This window comes from Ciconia boyciana, chromosome 5 (genome assembly GCF_034638445.1).
Source record: "Ciconia boyciana chromosome 5, ASM3463844v1, whole genome shotgun sequence".
Classification (NCBI taxonomy): domain Eukaryota; kingdom Metazoa; phylum Chordata; class Aves; order Ciconiiformes; family Ciconiidae; genus Ciconia; species Ciconia boyciana.
The window spans coordinates 25,958,930-25,983,556 of NC_132938.1; the positions used below are offsets into that span (position 1 = coordinate 25,958,930).

General features: G+C 39.2%; 1 protein-coding gene across 9 annotated transcripts in view; it reads left to right on the plus strand.

Annotated features, from left to right (window-relative positions):
* TBC1D1 (TBC1 domain family member 1) overlaps window positions 1–24,627 on the plus strand; it is a 115,729-nt gene that overhangs the window by 77,220 nt on the left and 13,882 nt on the right. For all 9 annotated transcript variants that reach the window (XM_072863457.1, XM_072863460.1, XM_072863466.1 and 6 more), the window contains 4 exons: window positions 865–1,004; window positions 12,525–12,710; window positions 16,674–16,835; window positions 19,734–19,892. In XM_072863457.1, coding sequence (XP_072719558.1) covers window positions 865–1,004; window positions 12,525–12,710; window positions 16,674–16,835; window positions 19,734–19,892 — 647 coding nt within the window. The remainder of the gene's footprint in view (window positions 1–864; window positions 1,005–12,524; window positions 12,711–16,673; window positions 16,836–19,733; window positions 19,893–24,627) is intronic.

The following is a 24,627-nucleotide window of genomic DNA, read 5'->3' on the forward strand; positions in this document are numbered from 1 at the left end:
TCCTCAAATTGGAAGGAGAGGATGGCCTGTAAAATGCTCTTCCTGGTTGCTGCCAGAGCTATTTGAAGTTCATTTACCCCTTCTGGCTCCAACAAAGATTCATGCAACCATTTAGCCAATGGCTGGAATAAAGCAATGAATAGTTTAAAGATGTAACGGCTAAAAGTTATTAGTGGGATTTTTAATAGGAAAATAGCATTGCTCTTCACTGTTTCATTTAATATTCTGAATAAAAACCTCTGTATGTAGTTTGTGGATTACATCAAAGGAGTAACATCCAAGGTTCCTGGACACTGTTCCCAAGTTTGTTGCTTACTTCAGATGGTGACTTGCAAACACAAAGGTTAAAAGCTTCGCTCCAAGTCTGTGTTGTGAAGAAATATATTACATACCCAGTTCGCAGAAGGTTGGAAGTTTATTTGGTGTTTATAAAGCTCCTTGATGTGTGCTGATAAAAGGCATCAGCAGTTCTTTGCGTCTCCTATGAATAATTGCTAGATTTTGTGGATGGCGTTTAAATAGCAGAATGGTAAAGATACATTATGGTGTATGTGTCTTTAATGCGTTGTGTTTAATACACTGCTGCAAAGAAAGCTGAAAATTAATTAAAACTGGAGAAAGCAGATTGCACAGAGCCGCCAGCCCCTTTTGGTGAATCTAAGTGATGTTTGCAACCTTGTATAAGCCTGCTGCCACAAAGCAAGCTTCACCTACCTAACACTCAGAGCTTGACCGAGCATGTGCACAGTACACTGCACTGCTTAGTTGGTGGTTCCTGTTATTGTATTCACTGAAGACTGTGTCACTGTTACAAGCAGATTCAGGTAACCTACTCACACGCCATTCTGTGTTCCACAATTTTAGCGACTACGAATCCAAACACAGCCAGCAGGCCATTGGTGCGGACAGCCCTGTAAGGACTCGACGGCATTCATGGAGGCAACAGATATTCCTGCGAGTGGCAACCCCTCAGAAAGCATGTGATTCTCCTAGCCGATATGATGGTAAAGTCTGCGTTTATTTGCTCCCATGAACGTTGTTAGTGGATGTAGTCTGTGAAGTGTGGATCATTTTGTCTACCAAGTGGACATATTTGTCCGCTCCTCTGTTTGTACTGTCTTTGCAGTTTCCCACCTACTTTTTGGTCATGCCAAGCTCATCAGCTGTTGAGTTTTTATTTTTCAGCTTTCTAAGTAACATAGTACCGATTGTGTCAAATTAACTAACCAGAGAAGAAATTATTTTTATGTGCACTATTTTAATGAGTTCTGGGGAAAAAATGTATCACCAAGTATTGCTCTGAAGAAAAGGTGATGCTTCTGTTTCATCTTTCCATGTTGGAGTATAGAACTATGGACTAGAAAAATCCAGGCCTAGCAGAAGGAATTAAATTTATTTTATTACCTCAGTTGAGTTCTGTAGCGTGTACTCCATAGCAGACTGAATTTGACCTCATGTATGCTGCTCCAGTCTATGACACTTGCCACTTGAGCTATAGTTACCCACTGTTCTCATATTTATTTCCTGACACTCTGTAGAGCTAAAGAACCACAGACTAGAAAAAAATCACTGCACATGAGCATGCAGGTGCATCATTTTACGCATCTCAGCACATGCTGAGGCCAAGAATGCCTCAGAGAAGCTTGTGTCTGTAGATAATGGTGTCTGGCTCACTAAAGTTTTAATTTCACAGCTTGAGCTCTGCAAGCTCTACCTTCTGACTGATACCTAAAGCCATTGTATGAGAAATAAGTATAAGGGAACAGGAGGGAGCAGTACATTATAGTAAATGCAGTAAAAAGTAACCACCTTAATGTTACTGAGACATTTTTCTTGCATCTTAAAGAGACAGCTTGATTAACTGGACACAGCATATAACAAACATGTTTCTGTGATTAACGCGTTGCTTGCAACGTAATTTGACTGACAATGGGGTAAGCTGTATATGGGCATAGATGCCTCTCAAATTTAGTGTGCTTCAAAACGAAGTGATCTCAAGAGCATATACTCCTATACTTCAAGGCATATGAAGGAGCTGTTCAACCTCAGCTGTTCTGTGAAGCTACTGTTGTTGCAGGTCTGATGCATCTTTTTGTGACTGGAAATAGTCTGTCTTGTTTTTGAAAGCCACAAAACCTTCCCATATTAAATAGGAAAAAAATCCCCTAAATTGCCTATCCAAGCATTTCCTCTGAGACATAATAGCTGCAAGATATAATCTTAACAACCTACAGCTGGATAAGCAGAATAGTTGGAGAAACAAGTGTGGCCAAAATGGAAAACAGGAAGTGCTATTAATAGGAGGAGCAATTTAAAATATCTGGCCTTTTTCTTCACTCTTGTTTTCTTTTTCTGTTTTTGTTCCAATGTACATATTCAATTTATGAACAGAAGGAGAAAACTCAGAGTTAGGGGTGGTTTTTTAAATTATTTATAACAGGTATTGGGTTTTTCCATTTGGATTTTCATGCACTCCTGGAACATTTCTGGCAGTAAAGGATACTCACTCATGATCCAGTCTCTGTAGCCTTTAAGAGGGCTTCTGTACAGATGATCTTACGTTGGACTCACCACCACAGTTAACTTAGTAACCTCTGTAGTTCCAAAGTAAATGTAACTAGCTATCATTCATCATCTTGTTCCTCTTTCTTTCATATTCTCTTAAGGAGAAGCAGCACATGCAGTGGGGTTAATTGATTTGATAAGTTACCTGTACTACTTTTTTTTTTTTTAAGTCTTTCTTGCTCTTTTTAGACTGATTTCCTTTGGAAACAGAATTTATGCAAAAAGCTGATGTATCACCAAATGATCAATTTCAGCCAAATTAGACAAAGGGCAAAGAGGGTTTTAAAGATAACATGTTTTGTTGTGTTCTGCAAAAGTAAGCATGAAGAGAGAGAAACAAGGGAACATTCATGAGTTTCCCTTCATAGACTGTGACTCCACTGAACAATTTCTCCATTCAAGTGCAATAGCCCACACACCACTCCAGGGTACTCTGCAGGACAGCAGTAAGCAAAAAGGCTAGGGATTTTTTTAAAAGTTAGTAAGTCAGCCAACCAGGAGACCCAGATCTCTGTGAGTTAGAGATGATAAAGTTTTTCAAGCTCAGCATAGGCTGCTTTACTAAACTTTGTATTAAACATAAAATCCACCAGTATGCCTGAACTATGCGCTGCTTTGACCACGTGTGGGCAGGCACTGTCAACAAAATGAAACTGCTCTGTGGCTGTAACTTCTTTGGGTTGTAATCAGTAAATATGCATGTGTAAGATGTAATGAGAACTAGAGACAACTTTAAGCTTTATACACACGGAAAGATCTAGATCCTGACATTTGTGATTCCATTTGTATAGGCAAGTGGTGAGCTGAATGTCAAGATGCATCATGTTCATTGCCACTCTCTGTGTGGCTAACAGAGCAGGATATGAAGGTGTATTTACTAAAAGTTAAAAAAAAAAAAAAAAAAAAGAAAAAATACCTCCCAGACAACTGGTACATAGCTTTTGCAGAAATTTTGAGCTTATTTGTATGAGGTTCTGAACTTGAGAGATGTGTCTAGTGTCCTGAGTTCCCACATGAAGCTGACAGCACTTTGAGTCCCACTGTCTTGCACTTCTGGATCCTTTACTTCTTTAGGAGGTGCTCATAAGTAGTTTGAGCTAAAACTTCATTTCTTGTAGCTCAGCTGGAGAGAAATGATTGCTGGCTGTGCTTTGCTGGTTTCATCGTGTATTACCAGGCAGAGAGCACACTGTTTGTTTTGCAGACACCATTATTTAAAAGGACGCTTTTATTATACGTGAAGGAGGGTGTTCATTTCTTACTAGTCCAGGAGTAAAATGAAAAACAGTCCTAAATCAGTAGAGTTTTAAAAAATATTGCAAATAGATATACTAGAAAGCCATTTTCTCTTGCCATTTGAGATTCCTGCCTTGCCTGATGACTGGACTCAATCCAGCCATGCTCAGGCAAGGTGAGCGCTCTGAGACAACAGAAAGCCTCGGGTACAGGAAACCATTACTTTTGGTTGTTATGGGAGCAATGTCCCACGTGCAGGCCCTCCTCCAGCCACCTCCTGCTTGTAGGTGCTGCCACTTTCCCCTTTCCTCGCTATTTTCCCCTCCTTCTGTACATAACTTTATGATGAAGCACATCGGAGAAGTGTTATGCAATTTGCTGCCTGGCAGGACAGCCAGGTGATCTCTGGTAAGCCTGAAGATGAGGCTGATCTCCAGTTTGGAGATCTAGAAAGGATTTTCTGCATAGGTCAAATGATCTGTAGAGATTTTTATTGCTTTCCAGCTGGTAGCTGGGGGTTTGCAAGGTTGAATTATGCTAGTTCTATTGCAGCAAGCTACAGTTCAAATGTCCAGCCTTATCCCCTGCTGTTTGCTGCTTCCCCTGGAATGGTTGTGCTGCTGCGGGTGGCGTGGTGGTGTGCGCTGGGGGGCAGCGTTTCTCTCACTGCCACCTTGAGACACACTCAGTGTCTTGTCCTCTGACGTTTTTCTGGTTTTTTTGATTTGTGGGGGCGGAATGAGTGTTGTGTCTTGCGAAGTGGAGAGATGGAAAAAGAGGACACTTACAAAATGGATCACACTTTGATCTGTTACAATACTGTATTTCTTTTGAAAGAAGGTTTTAATTAATGTTTTCTAAAGCTTTTTTGGCCTGTTTTCTATGTGTGGGTAAACAAAATTCACTCTGGCTCTCCGACTCACTGTCTTAAACATTCTAAGTAATAAAAGTGTTTCTTCGGTTCTTCGATTTTTACCTTTATACCTGCCCACCCTACTTGCAGCCAGATCTTCATGCTTCTGTAGAGTCTCTCTAAGAGCCCCATTCTGTGACTATGCAAATGGTTTAGGACTTCCTAGTTCTCTGTCTTCACTGGTAAAAAGGTGAAGGGAACAACTCTCTGATCATTTTAAACCAGCCGAAGTATGAGCTCACTCAAAAAAGGTGATTCGTTTTCAGTTGGATCAGTTTTCTAGTCCCACTCACAGTATTACACAAGCACTGGAGCAGCAGGCACAGGGAGGCAGGCAGGGACACGTGTCTGGAAGCTGAGGGTGGGTGCTCTTACCCTGCTCAGGAGCAGGACACACTTAGATTGGTGCAGAGTGATCACGAAACTTCACCTTGCGCTGCAGTGCAGCAGGATATTTGCATACTTTTATTCAGCATCTACAAATCTCTGTGCAGTGGACTATTTTCACTACAATTTTCACAAATTGACTGTTCAGAATTGGTCATAGTGGGAGAACTGTTTTGCAGATTGTCAGAAACTCTCAGCAGAGTAAAGTCAAGTGCTAGATTTAAAAGGGGTGTGAATAGTTTTCTGAAGTAAATGGTGGGAAAGTGATGGTGCTTGTCATGAGCTTTCTTGCTGTGGGAGGTGTGTTGGTAGTAGACAGCAAGATTTTTATAACAGCTGTGTCAGTTTTAGGTTGGAGAATGGGTGATTTGTTTTAAGGTGGGCAGTGGGGTGGAGTTACATGTTGAACAGTGAAAGAAATTGCAATTCGGAGGAATGAGATGCTTGATATTGCTTAGCAGTACTCAGAAAATAGATTCAGATGAAAAAAAGGAACTTTAGCCAGAACAACTACATAGTATTTTACAACTTGACTTGCAGAAAAAAAAAGTTCTTTTAGAAAGTACAAGTATTTCTGTACAGGAAAAAAAACTTGATTCGTTCATTAAAATGAATTGGGTTTCAGTCTCTGGCAGACAGAGGTAGCAAACTGTTAAATCCTAAGTGCTGAAGAAAAGTTTGGATTTGAAGAACTGTTGTTCTTAAAACCAGTTGTAGTTAGCACCTACCTATCTGTTTATCTGCTTTGTGGTGAGGGTTAGATCCCTTCCATTATTTAAGCAAAAATATTTTTTAAATCATTTTGTAGTAGTATTGCAAATACTGTAAACTGTTGCTTTAGCATTCTATACTTAGAATGTTTATGTGGTGTAAATTATTTGTAATGTGTCCTCCAGTACTGTTTTAATGGTTCTTTTTTAGCAACAAAACAATTATTAATTAACTAATGACTAGTTTTGTAAATGCTGTAATAAAGCCAGTTGGTTAGAATCAATTACTCAGTTCTGTCCCTCTCAGAGTGAATATATATCTTCATAATCTTGATTTGCAGCATAGGAGCCTGGCTACAAGCAGTAAGTACCACATAAAATGCATGACAGCTTCTGTGCCCCTTGAAATATCAGGGCATTCGTTTCTCAGGGCTTGATAATATTAGTAAATGGGGTAAATTTGGAGGTAGTGATTACTTTTTAAGAAGCTCTTGGCTTTAAAAGAAAAATCAAACTCTAAAGCATCTCTTAGAGCTGATTTTAATCAACAGTATTGAAATACACAATTTTTCAGGAATTCCTCATTCAGCCATTGCCTTAAGTTCTATGTCAGGCTAGAAGAACTTGTTGCTTCTTGTGATTCCCTCTCTGAAGCTTTCTGGTAACAGCAGGCTCCTGGTCATGTTACCACATTTGGTTATGAAGTCAAATATTCCAGGCATCCATGTAAAATAATAGGAATATTATATCCTTGGTTATAGAAGTTTGCAGTTCCTCTTTAATTTTGTATCATGTATGAAAGAAGGTGTTGCACTACCTGAATGGAAGATCTGAAGAGAACTAAGGATGTTGTGAAAGTCCTTTCTTTTGGGCAATTTAATCTTACATGATTGTGAACATTCTCTTGTTTGTTTGCTAAGCTGAATTTTGTAATGTTTAAAATGCAACAAAGAAAAATAGTGTAATGCAGAAAATAAAATGCTTAATGGACTTCTTCCATCCACATCTCACTATATCTTGCCTGACTTCTTAACCCTGGAGAGCAGATGTGACTGGTAAACACTGCAAACAGAGCGCCATGTGTAAACAACTCCATAATGGGGATGGCAGTAATGCATTATATTTGAGCCTCCTCCCTATTAGCTTCCTATAAAAGTAAAACAAGCCCTTCTTTTCTACGTGAAGTGTTGCAGTTTCTAGTCAAAGATGAATCTTGTTATCTTGTTTTTGGTATTTGAGGTTGGTTAGACTAAGTGCTTCTGAAAGAAAGTTTTTAAAACTTAGGCTTTTAGGTGGGTTTGTCAGTTCTGTTGTTTTTTATTTTGTGTGTGTGGTTTTTCTTAGTGGGTTTCCTTTTTTTTCTTCTTCGTTTTGGAAAGCCTTGTTTAATACTGAGATTGATTGAATAAGAAACTATTGATCAATTAAATTTCTAGTCAATTACAAATGAAAGTTCCTAAAAAACCAAGGTTTAAGGCAACATTTCAATAACTCACTGTTGGAATACTTTAATGTTCTCCCACAGGTCCCAGCAAATGCTCTATATTCATTGTAGCTTCTTCTGGAGCTAATGAAATTTCCTGTTTATATCACTACCAGTCAAATATTGTCCGTTTTAATTACTACTGCAGTCATTCACCAGCTTTTAATTTACAAACTTTCTTTAGTGTGGTCTCTGGTAGCAATATACCGTGATACTTTCTTCATAGTCTTTTGTACTTTGTGTGTCATCTTTGCACATGAGAGTTTTGTGTAATGCATCTGTTGATCCATTTGGAGTGTAGGGATACTCTGCATCTTAGGATTGAAGCACTGCCACGTGAAGCCAAAGAGCTGAGCGTAAGTGGATGGATCTGCTGTAAAAATTCCATCTCGGTCCACTGTTCCTATTGGCCTTGTACTTTCTTGGGTAGTGTAAGTGGTGGGAGCATCAGAGCAGTGCTTTTGAGGTAGATATGGATGCACTAGTACATTTGCGCAGCATTTCCATCTGCTTCATGAGCAGTTTCATCTGCAGTTCATTACCTTGCACAGGTTCTCACAAGCACAGGAAAGCTGGTGGCTTTCCCAGTGAAGTATATTGTTTCTCAAGGAATACTTAGTTTGGACCCACAGACTTGCAGAAGTCCCTTGCGCAGAAGAGTAATTCTGAAAGGTAGTCCAAGTATGAACTTCAAATGGAAAATAACCTGTGTGTTGATAAAATATAGTAATAGTTATTGAGTCAACTTGCCCAATCCTCAACCTTAAAGAGTAGAAGTGTGGTAGGCTTGTAGAAGTACCATGTATGGAGGTGTTGTGGTTTAACCCCAGCCAGCAACTAAGCACCACACAGCTGCTTGCTCACTCCCCCCCGCCAGTGGGATGGGGGAGAGAATTGGAAGAGTAAAAGTGAGAAAACTCATGGGTTGAGATAAAGACAGTTTAATAGGGAAAGCAAAAGCCACGTGTGCAAGCAAAGCAAAGCAAGGAATTCATTCACTACTTCCCATGGGCAGGCAGGTGTTCAGCCATCTCCAGGAAAGCAGGGCTCCATCACGCGTAATGGTTACTTGGGAAGACAAAACGCCATCACTCCAAATGTCGCCCCCTTCCTTCTTCTTCTGCAGCTTTATATACCAAGCATGATGTCATGTGGTATGGAATAGCCCTTTGGCCAATTTTGATCAACTATCCTGGCTGTGTCCCCTCCCAGCTTCTTGTGCACCTGGCAGAGCACGGGAAGCTGAAAAGTCCTTGACTAGTGCAAACATTACTTAGCAACAACTAAAACATCCCTGTGTTATCAACACTGTTTTCAGCACAAATCAAAAACATAGCCCCATGCTACCTACTATAAAGAAAATTAATTCTATCCCAGCCAAACCCAGCACAGGAGGTAGAATTTTATATGGAAGTTCCAGGGAAGGGAGCAACATATTTGAAAGGAGTACAGGTCAAACATGGAATAGGAGTCAACAAAAGCTGACGAGCTTGGCAGATGAACAGGGAAGCAGTCTTTCAGTGTGTGCTGAAGTGTTCAGATCCTGCTTAAGTGCAGTTACTAATCTCATAAAGGCTTTGAAGGCTGCGCATTACTTAGATTTTAACGCATGGCAGTTCCATTCAGTGGAACATGAGCTCCCAGTTATGTTCAGTTGAATTGCTCTACTATTTATCTTTGCTTGCTCTGCTATCCTCCAGATCGTTTGTGCATAATAATTAAATAATCAGTTTCTTGTTACAGTATTTCTACTCTTGGCTGTTCTGGATCTGGGAGCCAGATGGCATGTCTGTTGATCACCTTGTTGTATATTCATGGACATGGGTTAGTGCTGACTTACCAATTATCTGTTTTTTTACTTTGCTTGGAGGGATTACCTGCACATTTCACCTCCCCCACCTTCTTTACCAGCCAAACAGCTGATGCAACTCTGCAAACTTCAGACAAGCCACCTGAGCAGTTAAACAGGTTCATTTGGGTTTCTATACATCCTGCTACATGCCAGCATGGAGATGGGAGGGAAGGCAGGTTGTGAATGTGTTGCACTTTATCAGAGTAGACTTCAGACTTTCTGTTAAATGTCCACAAGTGATAAGAAGAAAGAAAGGATAGAAAAGGAGCTGCCATTTGGAAGGCAAAAATCAAGCCTAGGACTCTTCCACAGAAGAGTTAGAGGTAGGGTTGATAATCATAATTGTTCAGCCTATAGAATTTTGTAACCTTTCTGTTTTCTTTTATAGCCTTAAGCATTGTAAGTTAAATTTCTTTTAGTGAATACTGATCTTATCAGGTTAGTCAGTAATAGACAAGAAATTTTCAGCCTAAATAGAAGCAGGACCATGGACTTGAGTAATTAATGCTTTGCAGAGGTTCAAGTGTTGCCACAGTAAGTTTGATCACTGGAGGGTGAGAATTGAGTAACGTCTCAAACAAATTAGAAGGTGGTATTTTGTTAAGTTGGTACTTGAAGACCAGTCCACAAAATTTGCACTGAGAAAGTAGAATGTGCATGTTAAAAAAGGAAGATTTTAGGTCTTGGATACGTTGATTCTTGCTTTAGGAATGCAACAAGTTTAATCCATTTCCTTGTATGGTTTTTGGCAGCTTGTTTCTTTTGCAAGTGGGTAACCATAAACTGTCTCTGTAGATAGTCTGATATTTTCTAACACAGACATGCATATGTACATGCATAAAACCAGAATATGTATCTGACTCTAAAGGAGATCCATAAACCACTGAGAGGATGTGTAGGGTGAGAAGACATTTGTTTCCCTCAAGATGTGCATGCATTCTATATTGGATGCTATAAGAATGTAATAAGAAGTGAATAGACTACAGATAGCGTACAGTGGATAAGGCTGTACCTCTCTGGATCACTTTTACTTTTTGCATTAATGTTTGGTGACCATTTTCGTTAATTCCTCTTTCTTAAGGCGATGTTACTTTGTGCATGTAATGCAGCCTTAGAGAAAATGAAAACCTTTCCTTCGAGATGGTATTTTTATTTTAAGTTTATTATTTTATTCAAGCAAATTAAGGCAGGTCTACCAGCATTATCCTTAAGAGCATTTCCCTTATAATGTTCTTTAATAGGCACTAAGAAAAATCGGCATGAAAGCTACTATATGTACAGAACACTGTTGACAGTATAGTATGTGCATCAAAAACAACAATCAAATCAAAATAATTTTCCTTTAATTGTCAACACAAGTTGAGGATTATCAAGTGTGTCTTGCTTCTCTACCTGATGATATTTACCTAAACCTCTTTTATAACTGCAGATCTTAGCCCATGGAATTCTTTCTATTTACCTGTAAAGAAAAAAATTAAATTAATGTTTCCCAGTTTATTTTAAGTGATATAATTTTTTCATTGTATTGATATTTTTCATAACCAGCTGTACTTTTGAATGCTTCTGTTAGTGTTTCCTACTTCTCTTTGCAACAAATGATGATTGCCATTAAAGTGTCAAATATTTGTCCTTTGCCTAATTCACATCCCCATGAAGTTCATTGTTCTCTGAAATGCTGTAGATAAGCAAAGTGTGGGTATCCACACTTACATCCAGAGTGCAAGTTTGTAAAGGTTTAATTTGTGCTGCTAGCTGATAATGTTGAATTTATTTTTATATGTATGTTTTAGCCCTTGAATTTAACTATGGTGACAAACAAATAGATGTTGAATAAGGAAACAGGTGGTTTTGGACCCACCCTATTTGTCTCTGACTCTTTGAGAGCAAAAGATTGACAGTGGCAAAACTTAGAAAAGCAGAAGCCAACAGCTGTGGACGTTTCGGTTCTTATTTAGTCATCTGAGCTTAGTTGTGTGAGTGCCTTTCAACAAACAAGAAAAGAATAGCTGCATATGAACCATGTGAGTCAATATATGGTAGCTTTCTGAGCAGATTCTGAAGGGGTGAAAACCTTCCTATTTTGTTAGTTTGTAGAGATGAGATAATTTGTGTGTGTGTGTGTGTTTAATTCAAAATCTTTATCACTGTGCTAGCCAATGATAAAGAAATGGACCACTGAGCTACCACGCAGAATAATTGTTTCAGGAGTGTCCCTTCTTCAGGAGCTGTTTGAAATAGCATGCACAGATGTACTTGTCCTTGGCTGGGGAGTCCGGGAATGGTTTTTGTTGCACTGATTTTTAAAGCATTTTCTTGCATGCATAACTGGTCAGCTTGTCCTTGGGGAGACCTTTCACAGCCACTCTGTTTGGCTGAAGAAGTGCTGTTGTGATGGCTTTCCATTTGGGATTTGGTAGGAAGAGATGAGTGGTTTTGACCATTCATTTTAAAGGTAGTGAACTGAGTAATTTTTCTCCTGGATACAGGTTATGTCAAGGACTATTGAGCCTTCAGAGAAGCTGTATAAAACAATAAAATTAAGTGATACTGTAGCAGGCATTAAGAAAACAAGTTGTAAGAACTTACGCTTCTTATGTTGAGAACTTGATGAAAAACAATGTTGTTTAGCCTTTCTCTAAAAAAAAAAAAGTTTTTGAATTTGCCTGGGATTTATTTAATGTTCACTTTCTTTTGTAGTGTTTTCAGTCTTCTTAGAATTACCTTGCATGCTTGACAAAATGATCCATTTTGTGGTAGACCAGCTGAAGCCAAAAGAAAAAGTGCAGAAGGTTATGACATGGTTAAAAATTATAAGTGAGAGCAAACGTGTCCTAGGTGCCTGTCTCCCTTTCTGCATGTTTACTTTAAGAACTGGTAATCATCCCATTGTATGGCCTTAGGTGGTGGTGTGTTTGTGCAGCTAAGGGCGTGTGTTTTCTTTGTTAAACACAGTTTAGAGATTATTCTTTAAATTATGTGGGTGCTCTATTTGATTTGATCTGCTGTTTGAATTATGCCAGGTTTCAGCTGTAGGTTGTACTTTTGCAGTTTCTCAGACTTGCCTTTTCCTTTTTCGTTCTTTCGTTGTAAAGCTGTAATTAGCAAGCCATGGTCTTGGTGTATGGTACAATGTTTTTATCAGGTTATAGCAAAAAAATGTTCTAGGCTTTGGCCCATATGATTCTTATTCAGAAGCAGCTTGTAAATCTGCTTGAAACTGTCATTTGGGAAACCTTGGTTGGTATTGCTACCTCCTACACATGTGTGTGTGTGTGTATGTAGATATGTATGTATATATATGCAATCTTTGAAAATGTGTCACTTCATTCACGTATTTATGAAATCTAAATAGTTCACAAGAGCTTCTCTCTTTTAAAGATTACTCTGAACTGGGAGAACTTCCACCGAGATCCCCATTGGAACCAGTGTGTGAAGATGGCCCCTTTGGGCCAGTGAAAGAGGAAAGGAAACGGACACCCCGTGAGCTTCGCGAGTTGTGGAAGAAAGCCATTATTCAGCAGATTCTGCTTCTCAGAATGGAGAAAGAAAACCAGAAGTTACAAGGTGGGTGAAGTTCTTGATTACACCCTACTGCAATACAAGTTCACTTTTTTATTTGCTCTGTGGCCTTGGCAGTGGATTGGACCAAGCCTTAATGAAACATTTTAGGAACATCCAGGTAAATCGGTGTAGCACCATCTCCCTCAACTCTCATTAGTGTAGGTTACAATTTACACTTATTTTTTTTATCACTTCACCTTATTATTTGTTTACTTGATCTTAATTGGTACTCTTTTAGTTTTACCATGGCTGGGGTTTTTTAGTCTGGTGTCTAGGAGCTCTGACCAGGAATTCAGCACAATCACTATCATGAACTGAATTCTTTTCTACATTCGCATCCATAGGTCATTGTCTAAGTATTGGTCATTGCAACGTTCTGTTTAGCCAGTCTTGAAGTTGAATTGAAGTTCTTAAGGAGCTGGTTGTGGACCTCTATGGGTGCCTGCCTGTGTGCATACACTGTGCAAGCAAGGTTTGTATGGAGTAGTAATGACTTAGATCAGTCAGAAGGGTGATGAGAAGGAGCTTGAGAAACTGGAATTTGCAGTTGTTCTTAACCAACGTTCTTCTGTGGCTGAATGTGTAGCTGCAACAAATCCGTTGTGGTGGCAACTTTTACACATAAAATACAGCTGATTAAGAGTACACATTTCATTGTAGCAGCTGCATACAGATCTTCAAGGGGTGAGGTACCTGGCATGAAAATGGCAATTCTTCTTTGCCTTTGTGTAAACTTGAGGAAGGATTGTCTTCCAGGAAGAAGAACTGTGTAGAGAAAGGGCCCAGCTGTGTGAAAAGGTCAGTATACCAAACATGAAATCCTTCTTTAAACTTGAGCTGAGACTCCTCCTGGCTGGAAGGAGAAAACCCCTCTCCCAGACATTGGATATGGCCTCCCAAAAGACTTAGCCCACCTGTAGGCTATTTGCTCCTAGTAGTTTTTGTGGTTTAGCCCCAGTCGGCAATTAAGTACCACACAGCCGCTTGCTCACCCTCCCCCCCACGGTGGGATGGGGAAGAGAAGCAGAAGAGCAAAAGTAAGAAAATTTGTGGGTTAAGAACAGTTTAATAATTGGAACAAAAAAATAATGATAAATTGTAATGTGAAGGAAAACAACAAGAGAGCGAGAGAGGAACAAAACCCAGGAGGAAAAAAAAACCAGTGATACAACCGCTCACCACCCGCCAGCCAGTGCCCAGCCAGTCCCCAAGCAGTGATCGCTGCCCCCCGGCCAACTCCCCCCAGTTTATATACTGAGCATGACGGCATATGGTATGGAATAGCCCTTTGGCCAGTTTGGATCAACTATCCTGGCTGTGCCCCCTCCCAGCTTCTTGTGCACCTGGCAGAACATGGGAAGCTGAAAAGTCCTTGATTGAGTGTAAGCACTGCTTAGCAACAACCAAAACATCAGTGTGTTATCAACATTATTCTCATACTAAAATCCAAAACACAGCACTATACCAGTTACTAGGAAGAAAATTAACTCTATTCCAGCCGAAACCAAGACAGTAGTATAGCTTTCCTATTTCAACCCTGATATCTGAAGGGCACCTGATACCTGAATTTCCTAAGAACCTCACAGGTGACAGCCATGTTACCAGCAAATGTTCTTGCTAATCCAATAAAATAAAATATGGCAATAGATACCAAATATACAATGCCCTTGGCTAAGGGGCCAAGACCATCTGGAGAAAGAGGTACCAAGAGTGATGATTTATACCATCCCTTCAGCTTAGAGCACTGCTGTCATAAATAAGCTTCTATCAAGTCATTCTGTAACTTGGAATTTTTATGGGACCTAGCATTTAGAAATAAATTTCCCTGTTTGGTTTTTTTTTTAATTATCTTGTATTCAAGTTATATGAATCTGCAGCCTGCAGTCAAGTTTTTGCCAACGGCAGGACATTAATATCCATAAAAATTTTAACAAGTTGTCCTGGTTTTGGCTGAGATAGAGTTATCCCAACTACAGGATAAAGAGGTAAGGTGGACACTTCCCAGATATAAACAGTTCTTTTTCCATTTTTAAAATCTAGAATCCTGTTTTAGCTAGTGGAAGTACAGGATAAGCTAACCCTTTTCGACTCTCAGAATTTGATAACCTAAAAAACCTTAATTGCAGATACAGATCTCGGAACAAGATGAGCTTAGTGTAGTGGCTATTTTAGTGTCATTATGGGCCATGTAAATTTCAGGTGATTTTTAACTGTTTAGTAAATTTATATAAACAAGTGGAACATACAAACAATGGAGAGTTAAACTAACAAAAGGTAACATCTTTTTACATATATTGTCTCAAGACTGTAATGCATAGGAGTGTGATTTTGTGAGTTCATGGTGTGAAATCGTCAAAAGTAGCAGTAGGCTTATGATGTATGGCAGAATGTTCTCAAAATGAGAGTACCTTGTTAGCATTACAGTAATGCATCTTCACAACAATGAAGTACTGTGAATACATCATGGCAACATGATTAAAAATCATGGTCACTTCATGGTAAACTATTTTATAAACATGGTTCCAAATCATGTTATTTGTAGTTTGCTCAAAGGTTGTTATTGAGGAGAAGTATTTTTTAGTTTTTGTTTAATACTATAGAACCTTTTCAGTCCTTTATGTCTTTTGAACCTGTGCTCTGATCATTTTTGCAAGTAGAGAGCTGCTCACTATATCCCAGGACTCTTGTCCTGGAACTAGGTGCATTGAGTCCTCAGCCACATTACAGCCCAGTTAAAAAACTAAAATACCCATTTTGTTAAATTCGCCATAGACTTACCACAATCTATGTCGCTCCTTAGTGCTCTTTTTGTAGCTTCGTCTCGGTTTCCTTATAACATTTTATTTCAGCATTTCATGCCTTTTAGGAATAGATGTCTGACATCTTTCTCTCTCATCTGCACTGCACCTTTTTTCTCCATCTGAGCTGAAAGATCTCTTCTGTTTTTTTCAGTCTCCTGACCTGCACAAATTCATCCACTGTCCCACAAGGTGCTTTATTATTTAGTTTACATGAATGCCATTAATAAAGCCTTTTTTCCAGGTACATTCTAGTACTATAAAGCCCCCACAGAAACAAAACTTAAAAGCTTTGCTAGGAGTCCCTTTGAAATTCTCACTCCACTTCTAAACTTTGGAATTAACAGTCAGCTACAGAATTCATTTTCATTTTTGTCATGGTTCTTTGATGCTTTCCCAGCTATTGATTATTTTTTTTCTAATCCCTTATAGATAACACATGAAGATACAGTGGAGTATTCTTATAAATCATAATCTGAGAAAATCACCAATACTACAATGCATCTTTGCTCCAGGAGCTCTGATGATCTAAAATGTCTTATTTAAGACTGAGTTATGCATTGATCCTTGTTCTGATTTCTTCAGTGGAGACCTCAAGAGAGCCTCATGTATATATAGTGTTTATAGTCCTATTTGTGTTCAGGGTTCTGAAATTTTCTATACTTGAACTTTCCTTTTTATGTAGTCTATAAAAATGAACATGTGAATGATCACCTTTAAAGTCATTTTTTTACTTTGTCATTACTATTATGGAGCTGTATGCATAAGAAATACATGACTATATTGGTTTTGTGTTTTTATTTGGTGTAGGTCTTCTGCACTAATGTTTTTTTAAGATCTGGGAAATTGAAAAATCCTGTCAGGAAAATCTTGCATTTATTTCATTAGTCATCATCTCTCGTGTTTCTTCAGATTTAAGAGTTGACTAGCTTTAAGGAACTTAATTTAACAAACCACACACAGTTAATATTGCATATAATATCTTAAAGAAAAAAAAAACCAACCCAAACCAAAACACCCCACAATTAAAAAAATTTAGACATGTAATGTTTCAGAATTAATAAGATTTAATTTTAGGTGGACTGCATGATGAAGTTCTAAGTTAAATTAATCCATTTTACAAATAGTAAACAATATTAACTGGTACATTCGTGATATCACTTCCTAGCTTCAGAAAACAATTTGCAGAACAGACGTCTGAAACTTGACTATGAAGAAATCACACCATGCTTAAAAGATGTAACTTTGATTTGGGAAAAAATGTTGAGTGCGCCTGGAAGGTCAAAGATTAAATTTGATGTGGAAAAAATACACTCTGCTGTTGCACAAGGTAAGCAATGTTTGTTATTTTGCGTTGTTAAAATGCATATAAATTGTATTAGAAAAGGAATAGGGTGACCTCTTAACCACTCCTTATAACCGGATTCTCACTTGAGCTGTTCCTTAGGTTGCTGACTAAACAAGTAACAATGTTCGGTATCTTCATGGTTATGCATATGCAAGTAACAGTCCCTTTCAGCGGTAGCTGCAATTGTATTACTGGAGTTACAGTACTTGGTATTCATTTTTGAATGACATTTGTCCTTACAGGAGAGTTGTACAGTACCTCAGTGCATTACAATTGTTGCAATCTGATTTTATAAATTAAAAGTTATCATTAAAGAAAAAATGCCAAACAAATGACTGTGTAAATAACTGAAGAAACTGTCTGCACTATTATCTGGAAATTCTCTGTTCCAGCCTGGGTAGTATGTGTGTATACAAACAGCATACATGGATATCTCTGTAGAACTGCCTTTCTTCTGAGTTCAACAATGCATTGTACCTGCAAACACCACTTACAGTCTTCCTAACAACTGCAGGGCTGAGCAACCAGCCCCTCTCTCCACTGCATCAGAAGTAATACAACCTAAGGACGTTTTTTAAATGTTCTAAGAAATTGGGTTATTACTCAATGTTATTTGTGCTATGGTTGGACCTAAATGCCTTATGCTGAGTGCTATATGTAGCCTATGGTAAAGATGGCTACTCCAGGGAGCTTTTTATAGTTCTATACAAAGCTTTCCAATGTGTAAAGGAAGTATCAAGAATTCACCACTAGCAGAAGTTTAATATTTTAAATATTGCACCTGCCTATATGCAATTATTCAAGCAAGTTAAACCAAATTGTCCATTTAAGATGACTAGGTAAGTCTAGATTTCTAACAATTTCAAATGCCCCAAGCACAAATCTCTGCAGAGTAAGGAAAGCTCATTATCACAGGTTTCCTTCCATTCATGCAGGGGAAGGGCTCTGTCCAGTCAGTATTTGAGCATGAGAAAAACTTGGTTTCTGTTGATAGTCCAGTGATGCTGGCCTGTGTTAGAGTTCAAAATAAAACTTAAAAAACTTGGAGTGATGCAAAATAAGTAAATAAATAAATAAAACCATGCTTAGTGGATTGCTAGTAAGAAGCACATACAAGTAGCCAGTAGATGGGGAAATTATCCCAATCTCTTGATGCTATTAATACGCTCTGCTCTCTAGAGCCCTGTTGTGTCAGAGTTCTTGGAGTGAAGAAATTTCATACATATGCAGAAATGAAAAATGCATTTAAATTGAGTTTAGCAAGTTCTAGTTTAGACGAAAACCATTAAAAATAACTTGAGTAAGCAAGGCAAACAGGTAAGAAATGCAGGTTGCAATAAGCATGGGGCTTAAATTAGGATAACAAATACATAGTGTTGACCTGTAATGTACAATGTAGTAGGTGTTTAGATATAGTCCATCTTTCATTTAGGAAGTAGTAAACTAAATACTTTATTTTACATGTACGATGCAGCATACAGAGATAAACTTAATATCGCGCTACTTCCTTAAAGGGAATTTTAATTCATTTGTAATTTTGCAGCTGTACATGTGCACTATTAAGCCAGTTCTACCCTATGTGACATATTCAACCTCACTGAAACTAATGAGATTTTAGATGTGTATCTGAAGAGGAGAACAGCACTGAAACAGCACTTTCCCTCACTGTTTCATGTTGGAGACTTTTTGATAATTGGGTTTAAGTTCCCTAAACTAATTTACAGAAGTGTTCTCTAAATACACTTGTGATATGGATTCAAATATTATACATTTCTACTAGCATTTCATTTTCAAGCAATTGTCGCTGGATTATGATAGTGTAGTAAAAATAACTATTGCAGAGATAAATTCATATCCTTTTGTGCTTATATGAGAGAAGGCAGTGAGACTGCTCTAATATGTTTTGTTATCTTTCCATATAAGTTGTATGCTTGAGTCAATTTTGATTTCTCCTATTATTGTTGCCATCCATATGTTACATATATACCAAAAGAAAAAAGCAGTCAAAAAAACTTTAAGCCGTAAGTTACTTCAAACTGTAATATCTGATTCCAGTACATCATGGATTAGAGAGAGTACTTTCCCAAAGAACAGTGTATTGATTTCTTGTGTAGATGATTTAATAGTGCCAGTCTTGTGCTGAATAAAGTATGCGTGTAACAGTAACTTTTCTATTACTTTCAGAGCTTTGCATATAGATACAACTGAAGCCTAGTGTTGTCTATGTGAAATAGTTAAGTAGCATCATCCCTTTTTATAAAGAAATTCAAGCTTTAGAACACTTTTATGTGTACCAGTGATTCAGCAAACCAATAGCAAAACTAGAAATACAGTACTTGCTTTCTGATGATCTGCCTTCTGTTGTAGTCTCTAGATCACATCTCATTTGTACTTGTTTATACTTTTGGTATGCATGCATCCTACCTTTCTAAAACTTACTCCTAACGACAGTGTCAGTGCTATATTAGTGAAAAATGTTAATTAGTTCTATTGCAGTGCTTTATTGTGTACTTTACATGCAAAAATGGGAGATAAGCATATAACTTTTCAGAGACAAGTATTGCAATTTTTGCTACCTCTTCTAGTACTTGTCAGACTGAATGTAAGTGGTAACCTTAGACTTAGGCAGCTCACCCTATTTCTACTTTAAATCTCTCCTGTTAAGATGCTAATGTGTTTTATTGGTTGAAGAAGTATAAGCACTGTAGTTTGATCTGCTTCTGTGGTCTACTGGAGACAGCAGATATGGAGATAACAGATAGAGATCTGCTTGCATATCTAGCAGATATGGATCTTCAGTTCCTCAAGCCTGTTAGCTCAACTATAGCTGAACCCTTAGTATGAGTACAAATTGCTGGTTTAGTAACTTTCTTCTCTCAGGAGTACCACGTCACCACCGTGGGGAGATCTGGAAGTTTCTAGCAGAGCAATACCATCTTAAACATCAGTTTCCAAGTAAACAACAACCAAAGGACACACCTTATAAAGAACTCCTAAAACAACTAACTTCCCAGCAACATGCAATACTTATTGACCTAGGTAAGTACAGTAGTGGTCTGAAATTAAAGTAAGGGTTTTATGATCTCTGGAAGAGAATTAAATAAAAGAAGGTAACACACAAAAAGCTCTCACCTTTTAATAACAGGTTGTTGGTAAGAACTGCTTTTAATCTGGTATAAGTGAGAACTATTACTTGACACCATTAGGAAAAAACAAATCTGTGTTTCAAGCTCAGAGGTCCTTTGCAACATGTGGTAATAAGAGGTTGCTAGATGTAACTGTAAGGCATCTGTATTTCACATATTGACAGTGAACTCCACAGGCCCATGGAATACAAATTATCAAGAAAGGAAGTCAATATATTAGGGCACGCTGTTGAATCATGTGCTAGTCGTTCCTGATGTCCAGTGTTTGCTGTCTCTGTTAAACACATTTACTTGAAATAATGCAGAAGTTTTGCTTTTTTCTTTTTTTTTCTTCTTTTTTTAATGGGTAGTTGCTGGCAGTTGTTATTTTTACTTGTATTAAAACAATTATGAAAGAAGCTCTTTTTAATAATTAAAAAAAAAGGCTCATTGCCTAATTTTAAGCAGTAGCTGGCTCCTGATTTAGGTACAGTGAATTGGTCTGTGGAGGCACATATACTATAGTCCATTGAGTTTAGTAGAGAAAGGTTAGGAACCAAGGCTCTTAAATTTGTAGTGACTGGGAGGTGGGTTTCAGGCAGGCTTTTGGTCTTCTTGAGTAGAGTTTTCCATTTTCCCTCACATTTATCGTTCAAAGTTCAAAAAGATTTTTCTAGTATTAGAAGGAAACAGGAGAAACGAAATCTGAATGGCATGAAATGATTGTTTTAGGGTAGGAGCAGAAGAGAGTGCTCCAGGTAATTGTAAAAGAGCAGTCTTCATATACCTCAAAAAATTATGCCATTCTTAACACTTCCTTTTACTTTTCCTGGTCCTCTTCCTTTATCACTTTTAGTTCCCTTGTTTGAGATTGTCTTTCATTGATTGACTCTTGCCACTGCTAGACTAAGACGATAATGAAACCTGGGAACATTTAATAAGACCAAAAGTCAGTATGCTCTGCAAGATGTGGATCAGTATTGAACATTGTTACTGTCTCTGGTTGCTGCTGCTCCCAGATGGTTTTGTTAAGGTCTATATCAGTACCAGCGACCTCTCCATCTCAGAAGCTCCCACAAGTCGGCCATTTGTTTCGTAGACCTCACAGAGGCACTTTTTGGCATCCTCTCTGCCTTCCCTCATGAAGGCTGTTCCCTATTCTCTCCAGTCCTGCCCCCAAGCTGCACATGGCTGCTCCTCAGCTGGGTTAAGTATTCTGTGGAATCTGTTGCGGTCATTGAAGTATTTCTAACGTGACAGTAATTATTCAAATATACGCGATTGCTGAGTCACATGTTCACATGTCTAACCTTTACCCTGGCAAAAGTATTTGTGTTTGAATGTAAGCCATCTGATGGAAGTTTATAACACCTCACTGGTATATGGCTGAATTGGAAGTTTTTACAGATAATCTACAGATTATCCTCATGAATATACAGTTGTGGATATTTTTTAAGATATTGTTTTCTCCTCCCTTGGTTATTTTAATTCAGTTTATTGTCTGAGAAACCAGGAGCAAGTCAGCATACCTGGTGGTGTTACCCCTGGCAGTGAACATTGGGATTCTGTCGCACTGAAGTGCCTCAGTAAGGGGTGAATAGTTTTGTGCCAGGTTAGTGAACTGAACACCTTCAGCAGAGGGGAGAGGGGTGGGACAAGTCCTGGACAGTAGGGAGCACAGTCAGTCTGAGTTTGGTTGGCTCACACAGCAGATTGGGGCATGCTAGCTCAGCAAGCTCTTCATATTTTCTGCCTGGTTCTGCACATGAATACTTTCCCATCTTAGCTGTGTGCTCTGCTTGTAGAAACAAATGACTGCATGTGTTGGCAAATTGGTAACTTCATGGTGGTTTTCATGCAGTGTTGTTTTTGTCGGGGAGCTATTTGGTAGTCCATTAGCTGAGGGAAGGATTGGGCCCTATTATTTCAGTAAGATGAAACTAGGAAGCTGAAGACTTCCTAGTTTCCTAGTGATTCACATTGAAATAGAGTAGTGCTCCACAGTAACACACAGCAGGACTGGATAGGCAGCTAGAAGGAATTTGCACGTTCTGACTTGTGTTCCTTCAGGCTATCAGAAGCGTTTTCTCTTAAATCTTTAAGAATCCTTCTGAAAGCATGCACTTCTCCCTTGAGAGAAAAACCTATGTTCTTGCAACATGTGGTTATAATCTTTAGAAAAGCTTTCCCAAATTAAGCTAAAGAGGTCTTGCTAACACAGTATGAGCCAAAGCTGTAATAGTATTGCTCACACTTAGTTGAATCAATGCATCCTGAGCTGTAAATAGTGCTTCCTGAGAATGAGGACAGAAGTGCGCATCTGGATGCAGAGGTAAGATACAGCAGCCGCTTTCCTGGCCCAGTTTATGTGTCACAGTGCTATTTCATTACATGGACAAGAACAAAGCCACAATTCCCTGAAGGGTTTTTTGTGTATTTCCTTGTGTGGCCCCACCTGCACAACCACTGCAGTCACTGGGGATTTCAGGTCCTGAACACCAGGTCCTGAACACCAAAGTCATGTTCAGTAAATCATTTCTTCTCTCAGTAAGGTAGGGTAAATTGACTTCCAGATGCTATCAGTGTAGGAAACCACTGTACTCATTGCTGAGTGTTTGCTGAACACAGTAGAAAATTATGTTTTGTTTTATTACATTTCAAAAATAAAGTAGTAGGTACTTACCTCAAGAGCACCAGAATGAGAAAGTATCACAGTTCATTTAGAGTCTCTTTTCAGCAGGGCCAGGAGTTGTTTGCTCTTAAGTAAGAGCTAAAATTCTTAGTTAATTCATCACCAGGGCACTCAGAAACAAATCAGCTTGTGAGTTTAGCAGTTCTGCTCCTCCTCTATTTACTGTTTTTTAGAACTTCTTTGCATTTTTATTCTTGCTCAGCTTGTAACTTTTCTTCATGACTTATATGAAAGGAACCTTGCTGCGTGAGTGAGGCAGTACAGGTCTGCCTTTAGACCATGTTGTAATAACTTGTCATTCAGGCAGAGGATTCCTTTGCAAAGGAACACAAGCTCCTTCTCATTTGGAAGCTAGAAATATTTCTTCTGTAACATTCAACTCTGTGACAGCCTGGCCAGGGGAGACCTGCTCAGGAACTGAATGCCAGTGTCCCATGTGACAGGCTAGGACTCTGCCTCAGGCTTTGTCTTCTTGAAACAGGAGCTCTGGCAGCATAGAAGCATTCCAGGAGCCAAAGGGTGGGGTGGTATTTAACAAGTGGGCAACCGAAAAACAAGCTCCACTTAATACTAGAACAAAAGAAGTATAAAATTTCTTCTCCGTTGAGGTATTTCACAGGGGAAAACTGATAGGGGGAGGCTTTTTTTCCTAGAAATGAAAATACTCCCTTTTGGAAAAGTTTTTGAAAAAAATCTGTAAAAATGAAGCCTTTAATGTCTCTGTTCACAGAATCACAGAGTGGTTGAGGTTGGAAGGGAGCTCTTGAGATCTAGTCCAATCCCCCTGCTCAAAGCAGGGTCATCTAAAGCAGGTTGCCCAGGACCATGTTCACTCAGGGTTTGAATATGTCCATAGATGGAGACTCTGTAACCTCGCTGGGCAGCCTGTGCCAGTGTCTGGCCACCCTTACAATAAAAAAAGATTTTTTTCTTATGTTAGGTGGAATTTCCTGTATTTCAGTTTGTGCCTGTTGCCTCTTGTCCTGTCAGTGGGCACTACCGAGAAGAGCCTGGCTCCCTTTTCTTCATTCACTCCCACAGGGTATTTGTGCACATTGATAAGATCCCCCTGAGCCTTTTCTTCTCCAGGCTGAATAGGCCCAGGTCTGTCAGCCTTTCTTCATAGGAGAGATGCTCCAGTCCCTTCATCATCTTAGTGGCCCTTTGCTGGGCTTTCTCCAGTATGTCCATGTCTCTCTTTTACTGGGGAGCCCAGAACTGGACCCAGCACTCCAGGCGTGGCCTCACCAGTGCTGAGTAGAGGGGAAGAATCACCTCCCTCGACCTGCTGGCAACACTGCTCCTAATGCAGCCCAGGATACCTTTAGCCTTCTTTGCTGCGAGGGCACGTTGCTGGCTCATCTTCAACTTGGCGACCACCAGGACCCCAGGTGCTTTTCTGCAAAGCTGCTTTCCAGCTGGGGGTCCCTCAGCATATACTGGTGTATGGGGTTGTTCCTCCCCAGGTGCAGGATTTTTGCACTTCCCTTTGCTGAACTTCACGAAGTTCCTGTCAGCCCATTTTTCCAGCCTGTCGTCCCTCTGAACAGCAGCACGACCCTCTGGTGTATCTGCCACTGCTCCCCGTTTTGTATCATCTGCAAACCTGCTGAGGGTGCGCTCTGCCCCATTGTCCAGGTCATTAATGACCCTCCCTAATCAGGGATCAGCTAGAACAAAGGCTACAGGCACCCTGTCATCAAGGGCAGCTGCCAAGGGTTGGTTAGAAGCTGCCAGAGCTACCCTTACCACAGCCTCAGCCTTACCTGCCAGCAGCAGTACCCTCAGGTTCCCAGGACTCCCCTGGCGATCCCAAAGAATCCAGATGCTCAAGAGCTCAAAGAAGCAAAGCCCAAAAACTGCTGCACAAAGTGCTATGTCTGTTGGCTGCCTCCATTAGCTGTGCTCTCATATAATATGTATATAGCATATATGAGAGAACATATATAGCTACACA